Consider the following 18638-nt stretch of genomic DNA (forward strand, 5'->3'; position numbering starts at 1 on the left):
CCTGTTCCATGTTGGAAAAAAAGCACTTGTATTAAATGGACCGTGTGTGTCTGTCTGTTTGTCTGTGTCTCAGACGGAACATTTCATTAACTTGTACTGGGGAGATGGAGTGTGTTCTACTATTCCTGAACAATACCAAGTGGACCGTGCCCAGTTTAAGAGCCTTTACCAACTGTTGATGCCTTGGCAGTGTGGATCACACACTCATACAATGGCACAGAGAACTTTCAATCTGTTGGACCAAGATGGACAAAACCATATCACATTCAGCCAGTTTGCTCACTGGATCGGTGTGTGTGTGTGTGTGTGTGTGTGTGTGTGTGTGTGTGTGTGTGAGAGAGAGAGATGTAAATGCACCCCATCACTCATTATTTTCCTATAACAGTTTTTTGTCATGTTTTTTTCCCCTTGCTTCATGTCACACAACCAATCACCAGCAAAGACGCTTTTTTTTCCCTTCATGTGATCATGATGTTCAGTGTCCGGTTTCACTAAAGTAGTTTATGGGTTAAGATTGGTCTTAAGTTTCTTTATAGACCAGTCTAATGCAAGTAAGACAGTTTCACAAAAGTTAAGACTAGTTTTTTAAGTCTAATTTTAGGCTTAAAAAGTAAGACACCCTCCCCCCAGTCTAATATGGGTCTAAGGGCTATAAAATTTAATTAAAAAAAAAAAAAACAGTCAAGCCATAAGTGCCATCAATGTCAATAACTACAAGAAAGCTTGAAATGTTAAGGCAGTGAAGTACATTGCAAGTATGTAATACACAAATTTAGGCTATTATAATCTAACTATAAAGTATTCAATAAAGAACAAACAGTGTAATGCCAGCTTATTCATTTTATTACTTATATATAAATAATATAAATATCAATTCATTTATGCATATAATTACATGGGCGGCACGGTGGTGTAGTGGTTAGCGCTGTCGCCTCACAGCAAGAAGGTCCGGGTTCGATCCCCATGGCCGACGAGGGCCTTTCTGTGCGGAGTTTGCATGTTCTCCCCGTGTCCGTGTGGGTTTCCTCCGGGTGCTCCGGTTTCCCCCACAGTCCAAAGACATGCAGGTTAGGTTAACTGGTGACTCTAAATTGAGCGTAGGTGTGAATGTGAGTGTGAATGGTTGTCTGTGTCTATGTGTCAGCCCTGTGATGACCTGGCGACTTGTCCAGGGTGTACCCCGCCTTTCGCCCGTAGTCAGCTGGGATAGGCTCCAGCTTGCCTGCGACCCTGTAGAACAGGATAAAGCGGCTAGAGATAATGAGATGAGATATAATTACATCACCACTCATCGCTTATCTCTCTCTCTCTCTCTCTCTCTCTCATACACACACATTACTACATCACTCCTCCATCTGCGCGAGTCTCTTCAATTTAAGTTGCAGTCTTTCCTTTTGATAGGCTCTTCATGTAGTGTCACATCCACGCAGGTACTGGGTGATGACAACTCCGAGGGTGAAGGAGCCTCAGCTTCAACGTTGCTAAGGGAGTTGCTGCTGGGTCTGGCGAAGCCGGTTACTCCGCTCTCCTTTCCTCCTTTCACTCCCCAGAATAAGGGCGACTCGTCGCCATAAATGTTGATGACCATTTCGGTGGTTACTTTTAGTTTCTTCAAACCCCCTCCTCCAGTGGGGGTGTTTTTACGCACGGCAGCAACATCTCTTCTCGCAGATGGATTAACGCTATTCGCAGACGACGTTATTTTTTCCCCACACTTCATGTTTTTTCTTATTGCTACATTCTTCGCTGAATTTGCCTAATAAAACGTCTTTGTAGGAATTAAATTCCTCTAATATAGCCAGATTTTCCGAGTGGCTAAACGGCACTGAACGACCACTGTCCGCCATTTTTTTTGTTTTGAAAAGAGTCTTAAAATACCCACAATCCTTTGCAGCATAGTACGACTTAAGATAGTCAGTGTCTTAACTGCTTTGTGCAACAGTATTTGTTAGACGTCTATGCTAAGCCCGACTATACCCGCTGTCTAAGTTAGTCATAGTCTAACTTGGTGAAACCGGCTGCAGGTTTTATATTCTCTCTCTCCCTCTCTGTGTAGATACCCTGTACTGTGAAGAGCTGAATGAGAAAGTCAGGCTTCTCTATCGTCTCCACATTCCACCTGGTGAGTTTAATCACTTGATAACTGTAAAAGCTCACCTTAATGCCAGCTGTACATCAAAAGTTCATTACTAAGATAAATAAATACAGCTTTTGTCAAATCGTATGTCTTTTTAAGATTTTTTTTTTAAATTACTGAACCCAGTAAAAATTTAATAAATTCTATTTGCAGTTTTACGAGTTTTTTTATTTATTTATTTATTTTTTATGAAAAATCATCCACTGTTCTTGTTGCCTTTAGCCCTGACTGAGAATGAAGGCAGTCCTTCTCCTGTGAAGGCTCCCATCCTTTCCTCCACCAGACCTCTCTGTGTCAACCTGCCCAATGGTACTGAACATTTAAGTAACATTTTGATGTAAAACAAAATATCCAGAGTAACCACAGTGACCTTCGTTTGTAAATGTTGAGTTGTAAATATTCTGGTATTGTGCAAAGTTTGCTCGGAAAGAGAGAATGAATTGGACAGGTTTTTGATCTTTAACACGAGTTCAGAGTAGATTCAATTTTTAAATCGAGCTTCTAGTTAATTAATTGATGATATTTACCATACAAATAAACTTGTAAATGCTTGATTTATGTGGCTTTTCCAAAAAAAAAAATCCAGATTCACTTTAGTTCTAGTGTAAATACTATTTTAATGCCCCTTATGACTGCTCAGTGTCTCATGAGTGTTACGCAGATCATAGTGAACAGTAGCTAAGTTTTCAGTGGAACTTACACGATTGTGACCAAGTAAAACGTAGTATGCATATTGAACATCATGAATATGTAGAGCTGTTCTCGATACTCCACACAAATCCTAGAGGGCTTTCGAGTCCTGTGCAGGTGTGTTAGGCCAAGTTTACATTAGACCGTATCTGTCTTGTTTTCTTCGCGGATGCACTGTCCGTTTACATTAAAACGCCGGGAAACGGGAATCCGCCAGGGTCCACGTATTCAATCCAGATTGTGTCTGGTCCGGTGCTGTGTAAACATTGAGAATACGCGGATACGCTGTGCTGAGCTCTAGCTGGCGTCGTCATTGGACAACGTCACTGTGACATCCACCTTCCTGATTCGCTGGCGTTGGTCATGTGACGCGACTGCTGAAAAACGGCACGGACTTCCGCCTTGTATCACCTTTCATTAAAGAGTATAAAAGTATGAAAATACTGCAAATACTGATGCAAATACTGCCCATTGTGTAGTTATGATTGTCTTTAGGCTTGCCATCCTTCCACTTGCAAGTGGTAAGTGACGTGCATGCCCGATATGCACTGAGATCACACACACAGCGGCTCAGTCCCGAATCACTGCTCGTGCACTTCACTCGCGCGCTATGTGAGCTGCGCAGGGCCGGAGTGCGCACCCTCCAGAGGGCACTCGCTGTTCAGGGCGGAGTGATTTGGAGCGCAGGATGCCTGCGGAGCCGAGCGTATCCGTGTATTGGCGTTGCTGTGTGCACGCGAATCGTGTATTGGCGTTGCTGTGTGCACGCGAATCGTTTTAAAAACGTTAATCTGATGATCCGCTGATACGGTCTAATGTAAACCCCACCTTAGAGTAGCAGTTCAACAGCGCTACCTTATGTCCTGCTTTATCACGCCTGTGAGTATCATTTGCTTGAAAAAAAACAAATTTAATTAAATTTTAAAGACTTCCCAATGGAGAGACAAAGGGCAAGGGGCTCTTCACTCAATCCAGTGCTAATAAATTAGTTACCCTCAGGAAAACTGATGAGGATTTGAATTAAAGTGGTTTGGGTTTGCAATTGTTTTTCAGGAGAGGAGAAAAGCTATGAAGAGCAGCTGAAGCAGATGTTGAAGGACTTGGGCAAGGAGAAAGAAAAAGGCTTGGAGAAACCCCTCCCTCATATGAAACAAGTGAGCCATGGTTGATCAGATCAGACCAAATTCTTGACATGACAAGGCCAAGATGAAGTCTTTTAGCCCAACTAAGTTCAGATCATTTCCAGTCAAGTCCAAATGCATCAGCTCACTTGTTGCACAAGCTGAACATAAAGTCAAGGTATAAAGTTGGTCTTAAACCATACACTGAAGCTAGTTAGTTTAAAACTTAAGGTTTGTTTTATCTAGTAGTGCATGAAGTATTCATAGATTTAAAACTTTGTTGCATGGAGTTGAGGTATTTCACCCAGACAATCAGAAACATGATCCCGCATAAACAGGAAATATTATGTCTGTGATTGAGGCATGTTGAGACGCAGGAAAGCAGTTAAAGTCTGTCTGCTTTCAGTATAATATATAAGTGTACTTCAAAGTTCTTGTCGCTTGTATTTTATACTGCTACAGTGGTGCTTGAAAGTTTGTGAAACCTTTAGAATTTTCTATATTTCTGCATAAATATGACCTAAAACATCAGATTTTCACACCAGTCCTAAAAGTAGATAAAGAGAACCCAGTGAAACAAATGAGACACAAATATTATACTTGGTCATTTACTTATTTAGGATTAGCAGTTAATTTGAAGGTGAAATTAGAGTCCGGTGTTTTCAGTCAATGGGATGACAATCAGGTATGAGTGGGCACCCTGTTTTATTTAAAGAACAGGGATCTATCAAAGTCTGATCTTCACAACACATGTTTGTGGAAGTGTATCATGGCACGAACAAAGGAGATTTCTGAGGAGCTCAGAAAAAGCGGTGTTGATGCTCATCAGGCTGGAAAAGGTTACAAAACCATCTCTAAAGAGTTTGGACTCCACCAATCCACAGTCAGACAGATTGTGTACAAATGGAGGAAATTCAAGACCATTGTTACCTTCCCCAGGAGTGGTCGACCAACAAAGATCACTCCAAGAGCAAGGCGTGCAATAGTCAGCGAGGTCACAAAGGACCCCAGGGTAATTTCTAAGCAACTGAAGGCCTCTCTCACATTGGCTAATGTTCATGAGTCCACCATCAGGAGAACACTGAACAACAATGGTGTGCATGGCAGGGTCGCAAGGAGAAAGCCACTGCTCTCTAAAAAGAACATTGCTGCTCATCTGCAGTTTGCTAAAGATCACGTGGACAAGCCAGAAGGCGACTGGAAAAATGTTTTGTGGAGGGATGAGACCAAAATATAACTTTTTGGTTTAAATGAGAAGTGTTATGTTTGGAGAAAGGAAAACACTACATTCCAGCATAAGAACCTTATCCCATCTGTGAAACATGGTGGTGGTAGTATCATGGTCTGGGCCTGTTTTACTGCATCTGGGCCAGGACGGCTTGCCATCATTGATGGAACAGTGAATTCTGAATTATACCGGCGAATTCTAAAGGAAAATGTCAGGACATCTGTCCATGAACTGAATCTCAAGAGAAGGTGGGTCATGCAGCAAGACAACGACCCTAAACACACAAGTCGTTCAACCAAAGAATGGTTAAAGAAGAATAAAGTTGATGTTTTGGAATGGCCAAGTCAAAGTCCTGACCTTGATCCAATTGAAATGTTGTAGAAGGACCTGAAGCGAGCAGTTAATGTGAGGAAACCCACCAACATCCCAGAGTTGAAGTTGTTCTGTACGGAGTTAAAATTAAAATGAGCTAAAATTCCTCCAAGCCAGTGTGCAGGACTGATCAACAGTTACCGGAAACGTTTAGTTGCAATTATTGCTGCACAAGGAGGTCACACCAGATACTGAAAGCAAAGGTTCACATACTTTTTTGCCACTCATAGATATGTAATATTGGATCATTTTCCTCAATAAATAAATGACCAAGTATAATATTTGTGTCTCATTTGTTTAACTGGGTTCTCTTTATCTACTTTTAGGACTTGTGTGAAAATCTGATGATGTTTTAGGTCATATTTATGTAGAAATATAGAAAATTCTAAGTGGTTCACAACCTTTCAAGCACCACTGTATGTGCCTGTTCTGTTCTGCTGGTTGACAACTCATGCTACAAATACAAGTGTTTTAGTAATAACCTAAAGCAATGACCAGTCAGTCAGACCTGGAAACATAATCTGCATTTGATTATGTAAATGTGCATAAATTACATTTAATGGTAAACTTGAAAAATATTTAGTGGTGTATAGTCCCTTGTCAGAATCTCAGTTTGATGACATTTTGTGTGCCCTGAGGAAAGACTAGTGGTATAAAATTGGCCCATTTGTAGTCTTAGGCCCTGTCCACACGGCAACGGATTCAGGTGACTCCGATACAATTGCTTATCGTTTAGGCCTGGCGTCCACGCGGCACCGGCATTTTGGGTGCCCAAAATGCAATCTTTTTGAGAACAGGTTCCAGAGTGGAAAGATCTGGCAATGTTGCCGTTGTGAAGTCGTCTGGATGAGTAGAACGGATTTGTTTACGATGACGTCACAACCACATGACTGTGAGTGCTTCACGCCGGGTAGAAGTGTAACGAATATCACCAGGAAAAAGCCTTACAGAGCACTAGTGAGAGTGAAACACGAGCTTGGATATTATTATTATTATTATGTTCAGTGTTAGTTCACAGTAGTAATGCAAGAAGCAGAATAGTGACAGTAATAGTGAAGCAAAAACATGCAATTGTACAAACACTGCAGCTCTACAGCAAAATATTCATTTATGAAATGGTCTGATTCTTAACACCAGTAGTGCCAATGATCTTCTCATTGCGATGCGAGTTGTCAACAAATCCTATAACTTGGTTCATGAAACGCGCTTACAAAATATTTTCACTGTGAATATTTATTGTGTAATGGTGCAAAGTGAGAGAGAGAGAAACTCTGCCCTTAGGGCAGAGTCAATCCCGCCAGCAAAAATAGGGAAAAAAAGGAGCGATCTCACCTCTTTTATTTATTTTATTTTTTATTTTAACATTTATTTGTTATAGAGGGACATTGTACATTAATTAACATTTTACAGAGAAAATGTAAATGCACCCAATTATAGCCAAAAGGCTAATTTCCATTGGTAGTCCCCCTGCCAGAAGGAGCATGGCAGTTACCTATCAATTAAAAGAATAAATTACCAAAGGAGCAAGCAAAAAAAATAAAACAATTACAACAAACAGCACCCCCCCCACACACACACACACACACACATTCACACACCAGAGATACACAACACACACACACACGCAATAGAGGAGCCTGAGGTACACACACACACACACACACACACACACACACACACACACACACACACACATCTCCACAACACAACTATATGCACCAGAGGCTCACACACACACTCACACACACACACACACACACACACACACACACACACACACACACACACACATCAGAAGTACACACCCTCCCCCCTTCCTCCCCATCCCCCTACATACACCCACACAGCACCCACACACACACACACTCACTCACTCATACTGATACAACATCTCATAAACTAATGCTGACAGACTTGGTTGTCTATCAGCCATTTCTTTAATCTAAATTTAAATGAACTATAAGAACTGGACTCTCTTATACTTTGTGGGATTATATTCCATTCGCTAGCTGCTTTATAAGTGAAAACTGCCTGACCAAAAGTTGATTTCTTGAAAGGCACTACACAATCACCTCTAGCAGCCCCTCTAGTAACACTGGTTACAGATGATCTAAATTGCAAGAGGCTGCAAAGTGGTGGTGGGGCTAAGCTTTGTCTGATTTTATATACAAGACAACAATTTTTAAATAGAACAAGATTATTCCAACTCAGAAGCCTATATTTATTAAGTATTATACAGTGATGAAAGGATCTTGATTTTTTATCTAAAATTTTGACAGCTTGTTTATATAAAGATATTATCGGCTTTAATGTTATGGAGTTTGCAGTACCCCATATTGGCAGACAATAGTTAATATGTGATATTATAAGAGAAAACATATACATCTTTGCAGCCTCTGTTGACATACAATTTCTAAGGTGCCTAAAATTTGCAAGTGTGAAGTTTATGATCCTTTTCACCTTTTTAACATGATGCTTGAAGGTCAGGTTACTATCCAAGATGATACCTAAATATTTATATTCATTAACTATTTGAATTCTTTGCCCTGAGATAAAAACGTCAGGCTCATTGTAAGATTTTTTTGTTTTAGCAAAGAACATGGCAACAGTTTTTGAAGTATTAAGTTGTAGATGACAATTATTCAACCAATTTGAAACATTAATCATAACTTTTGTAAGCTGAGCTGCAACCTCAGAATGATTCTTACCTTTAACAAAAATTACAGTATCGTCTGCATACATAAGGATCTCACAACCTTGGCACACAGATGGGAGATCATTTATATACAGACTAAAAAGAATTGGACCCAGAATAGAACCTTGGGGTACCCCTGTTATAAGATCCTTAATGGAGGATTTTGTATTTTGTATTTTAACACATTGTGAACGATTAACAAGGTATGATTTAAACCAATTAGATGTACACTGAGAAAAATTAAACTGAACAAATTTTGACTGAAAAATGTTATGGTCAACCGTATCAAACGCTTTCCGTAAATCCAGAAATATTGTCCCAACCACCCCGCCACTGTCTATTAGAGACTTAACTCTTTCAATGAAATAGACAGTTGCTGTTTCCGTTGAGTGGTGTGCCCTAAACCCATGCTGCATCGGATGTAGGCATTGGCTAGAATTTAGATAACGCACTAGTTGGTCTGCCACTAACTTTTCTATAACTTTAGACATAACAGGGAGAATACTTATTGGTCTATAATTTGAAACTAACTGCGGGTCATCATTCTTAAAAATGGGAACAACAACTGCAGGCTTCCAATATTGGGGGAAGCTCCCTTGAGTCAGAGAGATATTTACGATATGAGTGATTGGTTTTATCAATGGGCCTGCACACTCCCTGATCATTGCAGAGTCCATTTCATAGATATCTTTTGAGGATTTAGGTTTAAGTGAATCAATCACTTTAAGTACTTGTTCTTCAGAGACTCTTTCAAAATTGAAACTGCGTCCTGTCTTTGATTCCTTGGCATCATATTGCTGGTGCAAGGAAAAACTATTGGCAATAGAAGCTACAGAATCTACAAAATAATGATTTAATGCTTCAGCTACATCTATTGCCTCATTTGTAAGAGTATCATTGATCATCAGTTGGATCTGTTTTCTAGCATCATTTTGTCCAGATAGTTTCTTTAATTGCTGCCATGTAATTTTAGAATTTCCCTTATTAGTTGCTATTATGTCAAGAAAGTAATTTGCCTTAGCTTTTCTAAGTTCCTTTGTCACCTTATTCCTAATTGATGTAAATTTAAGCCTGTCAGTTGTCAATTTAGACTTCAGTGATGCTTTTAGGATCTGATCGCGTTCTTTCATCATTTGTAGTATATTCTCATTTAGCCATGGGAGGGGAGCCCTTTTATTTTTATTTCTAGTCTTTTGTGAGAATTCTTTAATTAGTTTATGCAGTTTATCCACTAAATACCGGCTAGTAAAATCCAGATTATCTGATTTCATTAATTCATCCCATTTTATATTCTGCACAGCTTTTTTAAAATCTTCCTTTTTATTATTTGGTATCTTCCAATACTCCATGTTCTGTGCAGAACCAGACCCCAACCTTCCATTTACTTTTCTAGCTAATAAGATCAGATTATGATCAGAGAGTCCAGTCATAATATTATACGATTTAATTATTCTTTCAGATTTATTACTAAAAATTAAATCAATTTGTGTACTAGAGAAATTAGTTATTCTAGTTGCTCCACTAATCACTTGTGTTAGATTAAAACTGTCAGTTACTTGTTTCAGTTGTTTTCTTGCAGACTTATCTTCCCAATTCACATTCAGATCTCCTATTACAATCACCTCTCTATTGAAGTCACACTGCTGCAACATGTCTCTAAGTTGTTCATAGAAACCAACATTTGATGAGGGCGGACGGTAGATTACAATTAGAGTTAATGACATTTCTGGCGAGAGTACAATATTTAAACACAAACATTCAAGTTCACATGCTATATCTTTGATTACATTACATCTAATTGTGTCTTTTACATAGCACATAACTCCTCCACCTTTTCCATGTTTACGATCATTTCTAAAAATGTTAAAACCAGGCACATTAATAGCCGCATGTGGTGAGTTGTCCTTTAACCAAGTTTCAGATATTGCGAGGAAATCCATATTTGAATCCTGTAAAACATGTTGTATTTGTTCGCATTTAGAAAGAATACTTCTTATATTTATGTGACCACCTAATAGTCCTTTTGGTTTACTACGTGCGTCCCAAATTAATCGAGAGTTGTTTACGGTGTTAAAAACTTTCCATTTACGATGCTTAGTTATGGCTTTATTTATTCGTCGTTTTGACCTAGTTGCCCGTATGACTTCAGTTACCACATCCCCATGATTAACAATATCCTCCAGACGCTGCGTTGTTGTTTCATTCTCCGTCTGTCCAAGGATGGCTGCTGCGTCGGCCTCTATGTTTCCCCTCCACGAGCACCTCGACTCTAGAAGCCAGTCTTCAGAGGCACGTTCAATCCCGTCTGCTCTTCCGATCTTGACCTCGGCCAATGTCTTCGCATCTCCCATGGATTTTAAATCAGCAGAAATATCCGCGTTAGTTGAAATGCAACCAAACCCGACGGAAGAACCCCGCTCCACCGAGCTTACCTGAGGGATCACCGCGGTGCTCATGATGTTGTTTTCAGGTAGGCCTGTTAGTCGTCTGCTTTGCTGGATTCCATGTTGGTCTCTCATTTCACGAGTGGGAGATGGACCGGGACACCGATGTATATCCCCGGACATCAGAAGGCAGATGGCAATTATAGCTGCCTCGAAGCTTTGGCGTTTAGATGCGGTTTTGATCGTTTTCCTACCATGACGTTCAGAGGCTACCGCTTGCCAACTAGGATACACTAAAGTAGACAGCAGCGTGAGGTTGCCATAGCCAAAATGTTTGTGATTAGATTTACCGAGTTTACTCCATTCCTGAGAGAAACATTGATTAGAATACTGTCCTGAATCAACAAATGTTGTTCCAGTATCTACAAACTTTAAAAGCAGACAATAAATCAATAGAGTAAGGAGTATTCCTGAGCGACCTGTACCTGAACTACCTGTTGCGGCCATCTTCAGATGTTGGTTTAAGTCCGACAATACATTCCTCAAAAAGGGCGTAGAGGAGCAAATTAATCCATCAACGTGTAGCATTCAATTTATTCCGGACCATTAAAAACGCCGCCTTCTGCGTAGAATCATACGTCATCCTCGCCGCCATATTGGATAGGTCAAAGCGGAGAATAAAGATTCATGCGCTGCCTTTAACTGTACCAACAGGTTTACCGTCCAAACGAGATCACATGGGATTACCTTTCACAGGTGAGAAACAACAAATTAATCCATCAACGTGTAGCATTCAATTTATTCCGGACCATTAAAGACGCCGCCTTCCGCGTAGAATCATACGTCATCCTCGCCGCCATATTGGATAGGTCAAAGCGGAGACTAAAGATTAGCTGCGTTTAACTGTACCAACAGGTTTGCCGTCCAAACGAGATCACATGGGATTACCTTTCACAGGTGAGACTGGAAAAATACTTTTCATTGTATTTGGTCATTATAATGTAATTTTACAAACAGATTTTCCTGACTTTGTGGCTAATATGAAGTCTCGCGCATAATACTTTATGCGCATGCGTCCTTACTACTTCTATTGTTCTGGTGTCTCCGAAGGGACACCAGTGCCCCTAGAGGTGTGGCATGTGTATTGCATCGTTTTCAGCAAGCGTTGCGTTGCCATATGGACCTGATATTTTACTGATCGTTGCCCATTTGGACGCGATATAGTTTTAAATAACATCTCGTTGCCGTTGTCGTGTGGATGTAGCCTTAGAGTCTCTCCCATTTTAACAGGTTGTGTTACAGAAGCTCTATTTCTGCTATAGTTAAGGCAAAAAGATCACATCCACACAGACTGAAGACATTCAAACTCAAAAGTTTTTTTACAACTCCATACATTTCATGTTACCATACATTTATGTTCAATTCAGTTAGGGCATCTACTTTTTCCCCAAAGAGGTTGTGTCTAAATAAATAAGACGCAGATTATTTCAGCTTTTATTTACTCTCAGATTTTCAGTAGGTCAAAAGTTTACATACACCGTTAGTATTTCATTACATTACCTTTTAATTGTGGCGGCACGGTGGTGTAGTGGTTAGCGCTGTCACCTGACAGCAAGAAGGTCTGGGTTTGAGCCCCGTGGCCGGCAAGGGCCTTTCTGTGCGGAGTTTGCATGTTCTCCCCGTGTCTGCGTGGGTTTCCTCCGGGTGCTCCGGTTTCCCCCACAGTCCAAAGACATGCAGGTTAGGTTAACTGGTGACTCTAAATTGACCGTAGGTGTGAATGTGAGTGTGAATGGTTGTCTGTGTCTATGTGTCAGCCCTGTGATGACCTGGCAACTTGTCCAGGGTGTACCCCGCCTTTCGCCCGTAGTCAGCTGGGATAGGCTCCAGCTTGCCTGCGACCCTGTAGAACAGGATAAAGCGGCTACAGATAATGAGATGAGATGAGATGAGACCTTTTAATTGCCTGAACATGGGACATCAGTCTCTTGGGCTAGCCTTCTACGAGCTTCCCACAACACTTTGCCTGAACTTTTGCCCATTCCTCCTGACCGAACTGGTGTAACGTGGTAAGGTTTGTGTGCCTTTTCACTCAGGCACACTTTTCCAGTTCAGTCCATAAATTTTCTATTGGAGTCAGGTCATTGCTTTGTAATGGCCACTCCAGTAGCTTCACTTTGCTGTCTTTTAAGCCACTTTTACAATTTTGGAGGTATGGTTAGGCTCATTGTCCTGCTGGAAGACCTGATTGCGACCAGGTTTTAACATCGTCTTGAGGTTTTGGTTCAGTATTTCCAGACTAGATAATCCTCCTTCCTCATGATCCTGTTTATTTACTTAACTGCTCCAGTCCCTTTCTCAACAAAGCACCCCACAGAATGATACTGCCACCCTCATGCTTCATGTTTGGGATGGTGTTCTTCAGATTAAAAGCGATACTTTTTTTTCCCCCCTCTTTATGTAGACCTGATCATTATGGTCAATTATAGACTGATTTTTGTTCCATCTGAACAGAGAATGCTCCTCCAGAACCTGCTGATCACCTTCACACTTCAGTCTGGCTTTTTTATGCCGCCCATGGAGATGTAGGACTCTCTTAATGGTGGATGTTCATACTTTTGGTACCTGAAGCCTCAAACAACTCCACCAGTTCCTTTGTTGTCTTGGGGTTCAGTTGAACCTTTCAGACCAGAGATCCTTACCCCCCCCCCCCCCCCCCCCCCTTTTTTTTTTCTCCTGGATGAATATATATATATATATATTTTTTTCTTCCTTCTATGGTTCTGGCTTAGTTGGTTTGATTTTCTCATGGTATAAAGGGCAAAAAAGGCTTCTAAAACCAATCAGAAGCTTTTAAGTGTCATCAATTTCTGGAATCTTCAAGACGGTCCATTTGGTGTTTGCAAACATTATCAGAATTCTAATAAACCAGAAGTAAATCTGTCTCTAAACCAATAGTTTTAAAATGACTGAGGTGAACAAAGAAGATTCCCCAAAAGGCATGTATGGTAGCATGAAATGTAGAGGTTGAGTATCTTTCACCTCGGTGTATGTAAACCTTTGGTCTCAATGGTAAGTGTCCATTCATCATATACCATGACTATCGATTTAAAGAGCCCCTGCTAACAAAATATGAAGAAAAGAAACAGAATTTGAGCAGAATTATAGTAGTTTAGTTTATGACCAATGTTGCACTTGCTTGGGGGTAGGTGCAAGTCTGAAGTTACAATTTAAGGATTTGCTGTAACTCACTTGGTGCCGACTTTTTTTTTTTTTTTAAATAGTAGTTTGTGTGCACTTGTACATGGGGGCTTTATACATTCAGAATACACTATTCTATAACTTGTATTCAACTGGTGCAACAAGCCTGACCTGACCTGATCTGATCAGTGCCAGGCCAACTAGATAAGACTAGTTTGAACTGGTTCCTGATCTTACAGGTCAGGTGGCTTTTTTGGGGGGGGGGGGGGTGTCCTTAAACCCACCATTCAGCTCTGACATTTTTAACCAACAAGCTACTCTTCCAGATAACTTTTTTTTTTTTAAACCAAGCAAATAGCAAAAGGAAAATGACCCATTTTCTTTCTCCAACAGCAAGAGTTTGTCCAGTTTTGCAAGACGCTGTGCAGTATGTTCCATGGTGTCCCTGGTGAAAATGAACTCTTCCAAGCCATTGCTGTGGTCACCAGTTTAGTACTGCAGATTGGTGAGGCCCGGCACAAGGGAGCTGAACCAAGGGAATCGGACCAAACTGCATTGCAATCGGACCAAACAGTCTCTGCGTCTGGGAGAGGAAGCGTGTCCGAGGCAGGAAGTGATTGGACAGTGAGTTTTGAGCAGATTTTAGCCTCGCTGCTGACTGAGCAGGTACTTGTGACCTTCCTGGAGACACCAGTAAATCTTGGTGAGAAGATTGCATTGGCGAAGGAGAAGCAGTATCAGCAGCGTTCAGGACTGCTGATGGTCCAACACAGCATTAGCTGAGACCTGAACCATCCTAGACTGGTGTCTTTAGATGCTAAACAGGATGATTGGAAGCTGTGAATTTGTGACGACTTGGGTTTTGCCCAGTCTGTGGTTTGTAGTGAAACAGAAGAAAACACCAGGAATGGGCTAGAAAAATGTGAGATTTGGACCAGCTTGGGTTAGACTTTTAACATCTTTTATGATTCAAGTTTCTGAAATAGTTAGTGGTTTTAATGGTGAAATTGTACAGTGGTTCTCAACCTGGCTATTGGAGCATGACCTGCTGACCACAAGGTTATTGTTTTTCCTGCTTCAAACTCTGTCTTTACCCCCATTTTCACCAAACTTGGTCATTTACAAATTCCCACCAACTAGCTAGCATTCCCTGATCACACAGCAACCGAAGGAGCCCAGAAGTAGGAACAATGTGTAGTCTGTGGAGGGTTTATTTTATTTTAAACATATAGCCCTTGCAAAAATGACCTGCGTAAGGTATTGCAGGTATGTGTATATGTGAGCATATTATGGTTACCACCAAGGAGTGTTTGAGTGTTTTTTGGGGATTAGGAGGAAAGAAGGGTTGAATGGTGAGTTACCACTTGCCTGGTTGTTACCGTGAAACCATGCATCTACAAACATACCTTAGTGGGCTTGACCATGATTTTTGAACATGCCTATGTTCATACTAATGAGTCACAAAGAGAGCTCATAACATTTAAATCAAAGGTGAATCAATGTGTACAAATCGTATAGTGGGTTGTAGGCTTTACATTCTGGCTACTACTGTTTCTCATTAGAATTTGGTGGAAGGGGAGGAGCATAAGTTGCACGTCACTTACTAATGTGATTTGTACAGGGAAGGAACTAAGATTTAAGTAGTATTTGAGATTTTAAAAGTATTTGATCCTCTTGGTATCCCTGGAGGACCATGTAGTGGATTCAACCATGAAGGGGAAGCTGGTCTTTCCTGAATTAAATAAACTACTAAACCAAGGGGCCAAAGAACTTAATGTTATGATCACTGATCACACATGCGTCTTAAGAAAACCATGCCGTAGCGATTTAAACATCTCACACTTTTATGTAGTACACAGAACTGATGTGAGGAATTAAAAGTTGCCATCTTTTTATTTTTGATTGTGAAATCAAAATAAGAAAGACTTCGAAACAAGTCATCCAGTATAGTGACTAAGGTCAATGCCCAGTGAGTGTTTCTGTGAAGCATTACAAAATCCTGTACCATAACTTTTTTAAATTTACCTCCTGTTACTGTCTGATCATCTTGTAAAGAAATGCTTAAAAAGCAGTCTCTGCACTTTCCCCACACTGTGCCTTCAACAGTTTTCATGGCTGACTGTACAGAGTTTCAACTTTTCATACAAGACTGTATTAGTTTTTTTTAATTGTCACATATTTTTTAATCCTTGTATCTATTTTTATTTTATATTAAACACAAACATACTGCTTATTTTTTTTAATGTAAAATCTTCCCCAAAATCAGCACATCATATGTCACTAAGGTTTATACTAGAATTAAATTGACCCTTGACCTGTTCAGATTGACTTTCCTGCTGCAAACTACAGGTGAACTCTTCCCTCATTGTATCCTCTCTATATGGTAGCTAAAGACCTATGTCAGGATATGAGTGGTCCATTTTCATAAATGGAAAAATAGTCACCACCAAAGTGACCTACACTTGTCTGTGAAGATTCTCAATCATCCAGGTCATAGTAAACTGTGGGTGGTAGAAATGGGCAACTGGACTTGCTTGAAGATTCTTGAAAACGTTTCACCTCTCGTCCAAAAGGCTTCCTCAGTTCTGTCTGACTAATAGGGAGTATCAGATATTTATCCTCTCCTGGATCAGAATCAGAATTCTGATGACCAGCTCATCTAAAGTGTCATTGAGGCATCATGTTGGTGTGGGTCACTGGAGGCTGGGTGTGAACGGCGAGTCATTAGGGTGATCAAAGGATTGCCCGTTAGGGTGATCAATGGCAATCTGACTCTCTCTGTCCTCCTGTGAGTCACCGAAAACAGCTGGGTCCTGGCGTACACCCAGCCGTCTGGGAAGAGTGTCCAAGACCGCCTTGTAGATGGTTGACAAATGATGTCTTAGACCCCCACCTCTGTTCAGTGATGGCCGTTCCAGGTTGACAAAAATGGCTTCTTTAACTCCTCGCTCATACCAACGATCCTCTCTGGCTAAAATGCATTCAGGATTGTAACGTACGCGTTTTAGCCAGAGAGGATCGTTGGTATGAGCGAGGAGTTAAAGAAGCCATTTTTGTCAACCTGGAACGGCCATCACTGAACAGAGGTGGGGGTCTAAGACATCATTTGTCAACCATCTACAAGGCGGTCTTGGACACTCTTCCCAGACGGCTGGGTGTACGCTAGGACCCAGCTGTTTTCGGTGACTCACAGGAGGACAGAGAGAGTCAGATTGCCATTGATCACCCTAATGACTCGCCGTTCACACCCAGCCTCCAGTGACCCACACCAACATGATGCCTCAATGACACTTTAGATGAGCTGGTCATCAAAATTCTGATTCTGATCCAGGAGAGGATAAATATCTGATACTCCCTATTAGTCAGACAGAACTGAGGAAGCCTTTTGGACGAGAGGTGAAACGTTTTCAAGAATCTTCAAGCAAGTCCAGTTGCCCATTTCTACCACCCACAGGTGACCTACACTTGCACACAAACATTTACTAGTGCATCTAAAAAAATTAGAATACCATGAAAAAGTTCCTTTTTTTCATAATTTAATTCAAAAAGGTAAACTTTCATATATTCTATATTCATTACATGTAAAGTGAAATATTTAAAACCTTTTTTGTTTTAATTTTGATGATTATGGCTTATAGTTCATGAAAATCAGAAATCCAGTATCTCAAATTATTAGAATATTCCCTAAGATCAATCAAAAAAAGGATTTACAATACAGAAATGTCCAACTTCTGAAAAGTATATTCATTTATACACTCAATACTTGGTTGGGGCTCCTTTACCATGAATTACTGTATCAATGCGGTGTGGCATGGAGGTGATCAGTCTGTGGCACTGCTGAGGTGTTATTGAAGCCCAGGTTGCTTTGATAGTGGCCTTCAGCGTATCTGTATTTTTGGGTCGGGTGTTTCTCATCTTCCTCTTGACAATACCCCATAGATTCTCTGTGGGGTTCAGGTCAGGCAAGTTGGCTGGCCAATCAAACACAGTAATGTCATGGTCAGCAAACCATTTGGTAGTAGTTCTGGCATTGTGGGTAGGTGCTAAGTCCTGCTGGAAAAGGAAACCAGCATCTCCAAAAAGCTCGTCAGCAGATGGAAGCATGAAGTGCTCTAAAATCTCCTGGTAGATGGCTGTGTTGACTTTGGACTTGATAAAATACAGTGGACCAACACCAGCAGATGACATGGCACCCCAAATCATCACAGACTGTGGAAACTTCACACTGGGCTTCAAACACCTTGGATTCTGTGCCTCTCCACTCTTTCTCCAGACTCTAGAACCGTGATTTCCAAATTAAATGCAAAATGTACTTTCATCTGAAAAGAGGACTTTGGACCACTGAGCAACAGTCCATTTCTTTCTGTCCTTAGCCCAGATAAGACACTTCTGACATTGTCTCTGGCTCAGGAGTAGCTTGATATTAGGAATGCGAAAGCTGTCTGTTTGTGATGGGTCTTGATACACTGACACCAGCCTCAGTCCACTCCTTGTGAAGCTCTCCCAAGTTCTCGAATCAACTTTTCTTGACAATCCTCTCAAGACTGCGGCCATCCCTGTTGCTTGTGCGCCTTTTCCAGCCACCCTTTTCAGCAATGAGCTTTTGTGGCTTACCCTCCTTGTGGAGGGCATCAGTCAAGTCAGCAGTCTTCCCCATGATTATGGTTGTGTGTACTGAACCAGACCGAGAGATACACTGTGTTCATACTGTTTTACTCAAACTTGAAATGAAATATTCTAATATTTTGAGATGGTTTTTTTTTTTTATGTTTTTGTACTGTATGCCATACTGATTAAAATAGAAAAATGC

General features: G+C 40.8%; 1 protein-coding gene across 1 annotated transcript in view; it reads left to right on the forward strand.

Annotated features, from left to right (window-relative positions):
* LOC132896417 (TBC1 domain family member 8) overlaps positions 1-16061 on the forward strand; it is a 63782-nt gene extending 47721 nt beyond the window's left edge. The window contains exons 16-20 of the mRNA XM_060937233.1: positions 74-290; positions 2057-2122; positions 2360-2446; positions 3881-3981; positions 14222-16061. Coding sequence (XP_060793216.1) covers positions 74-290; positions 2057-2122; positions 2360-2446; positions 3881-3981; positions 14222-14611 — 861 coding nt within the window. The 3' untranslated portion in view covers positions 14612-16061. The remainder of the gene's footprint in view (positions 1-73; positions 291-2056; positions 2123-2359; positions 2447-3880; positions 3982-14221) is intronic.
* The last annotated feature ends 2577 nt before the right edge of the window (positions 16062-18638 follow it).

This window comes from Neoarius graeffei, chromosome 13 (assembly GCF_027579695.1).
Source record: "Neoarius graeffei isolate fNeoGra1 chromosome 13, fNeoGra1.pri, whole genome shotgun sequence".
In the NCBI taxonomy this organism is placed as follows: domain Eukaryota; kingdom Metazoa; phylum Chordata; class Actinopteri; order Siluriformes; family Ariidae; genus Neoarius; species Neoarius graeffei.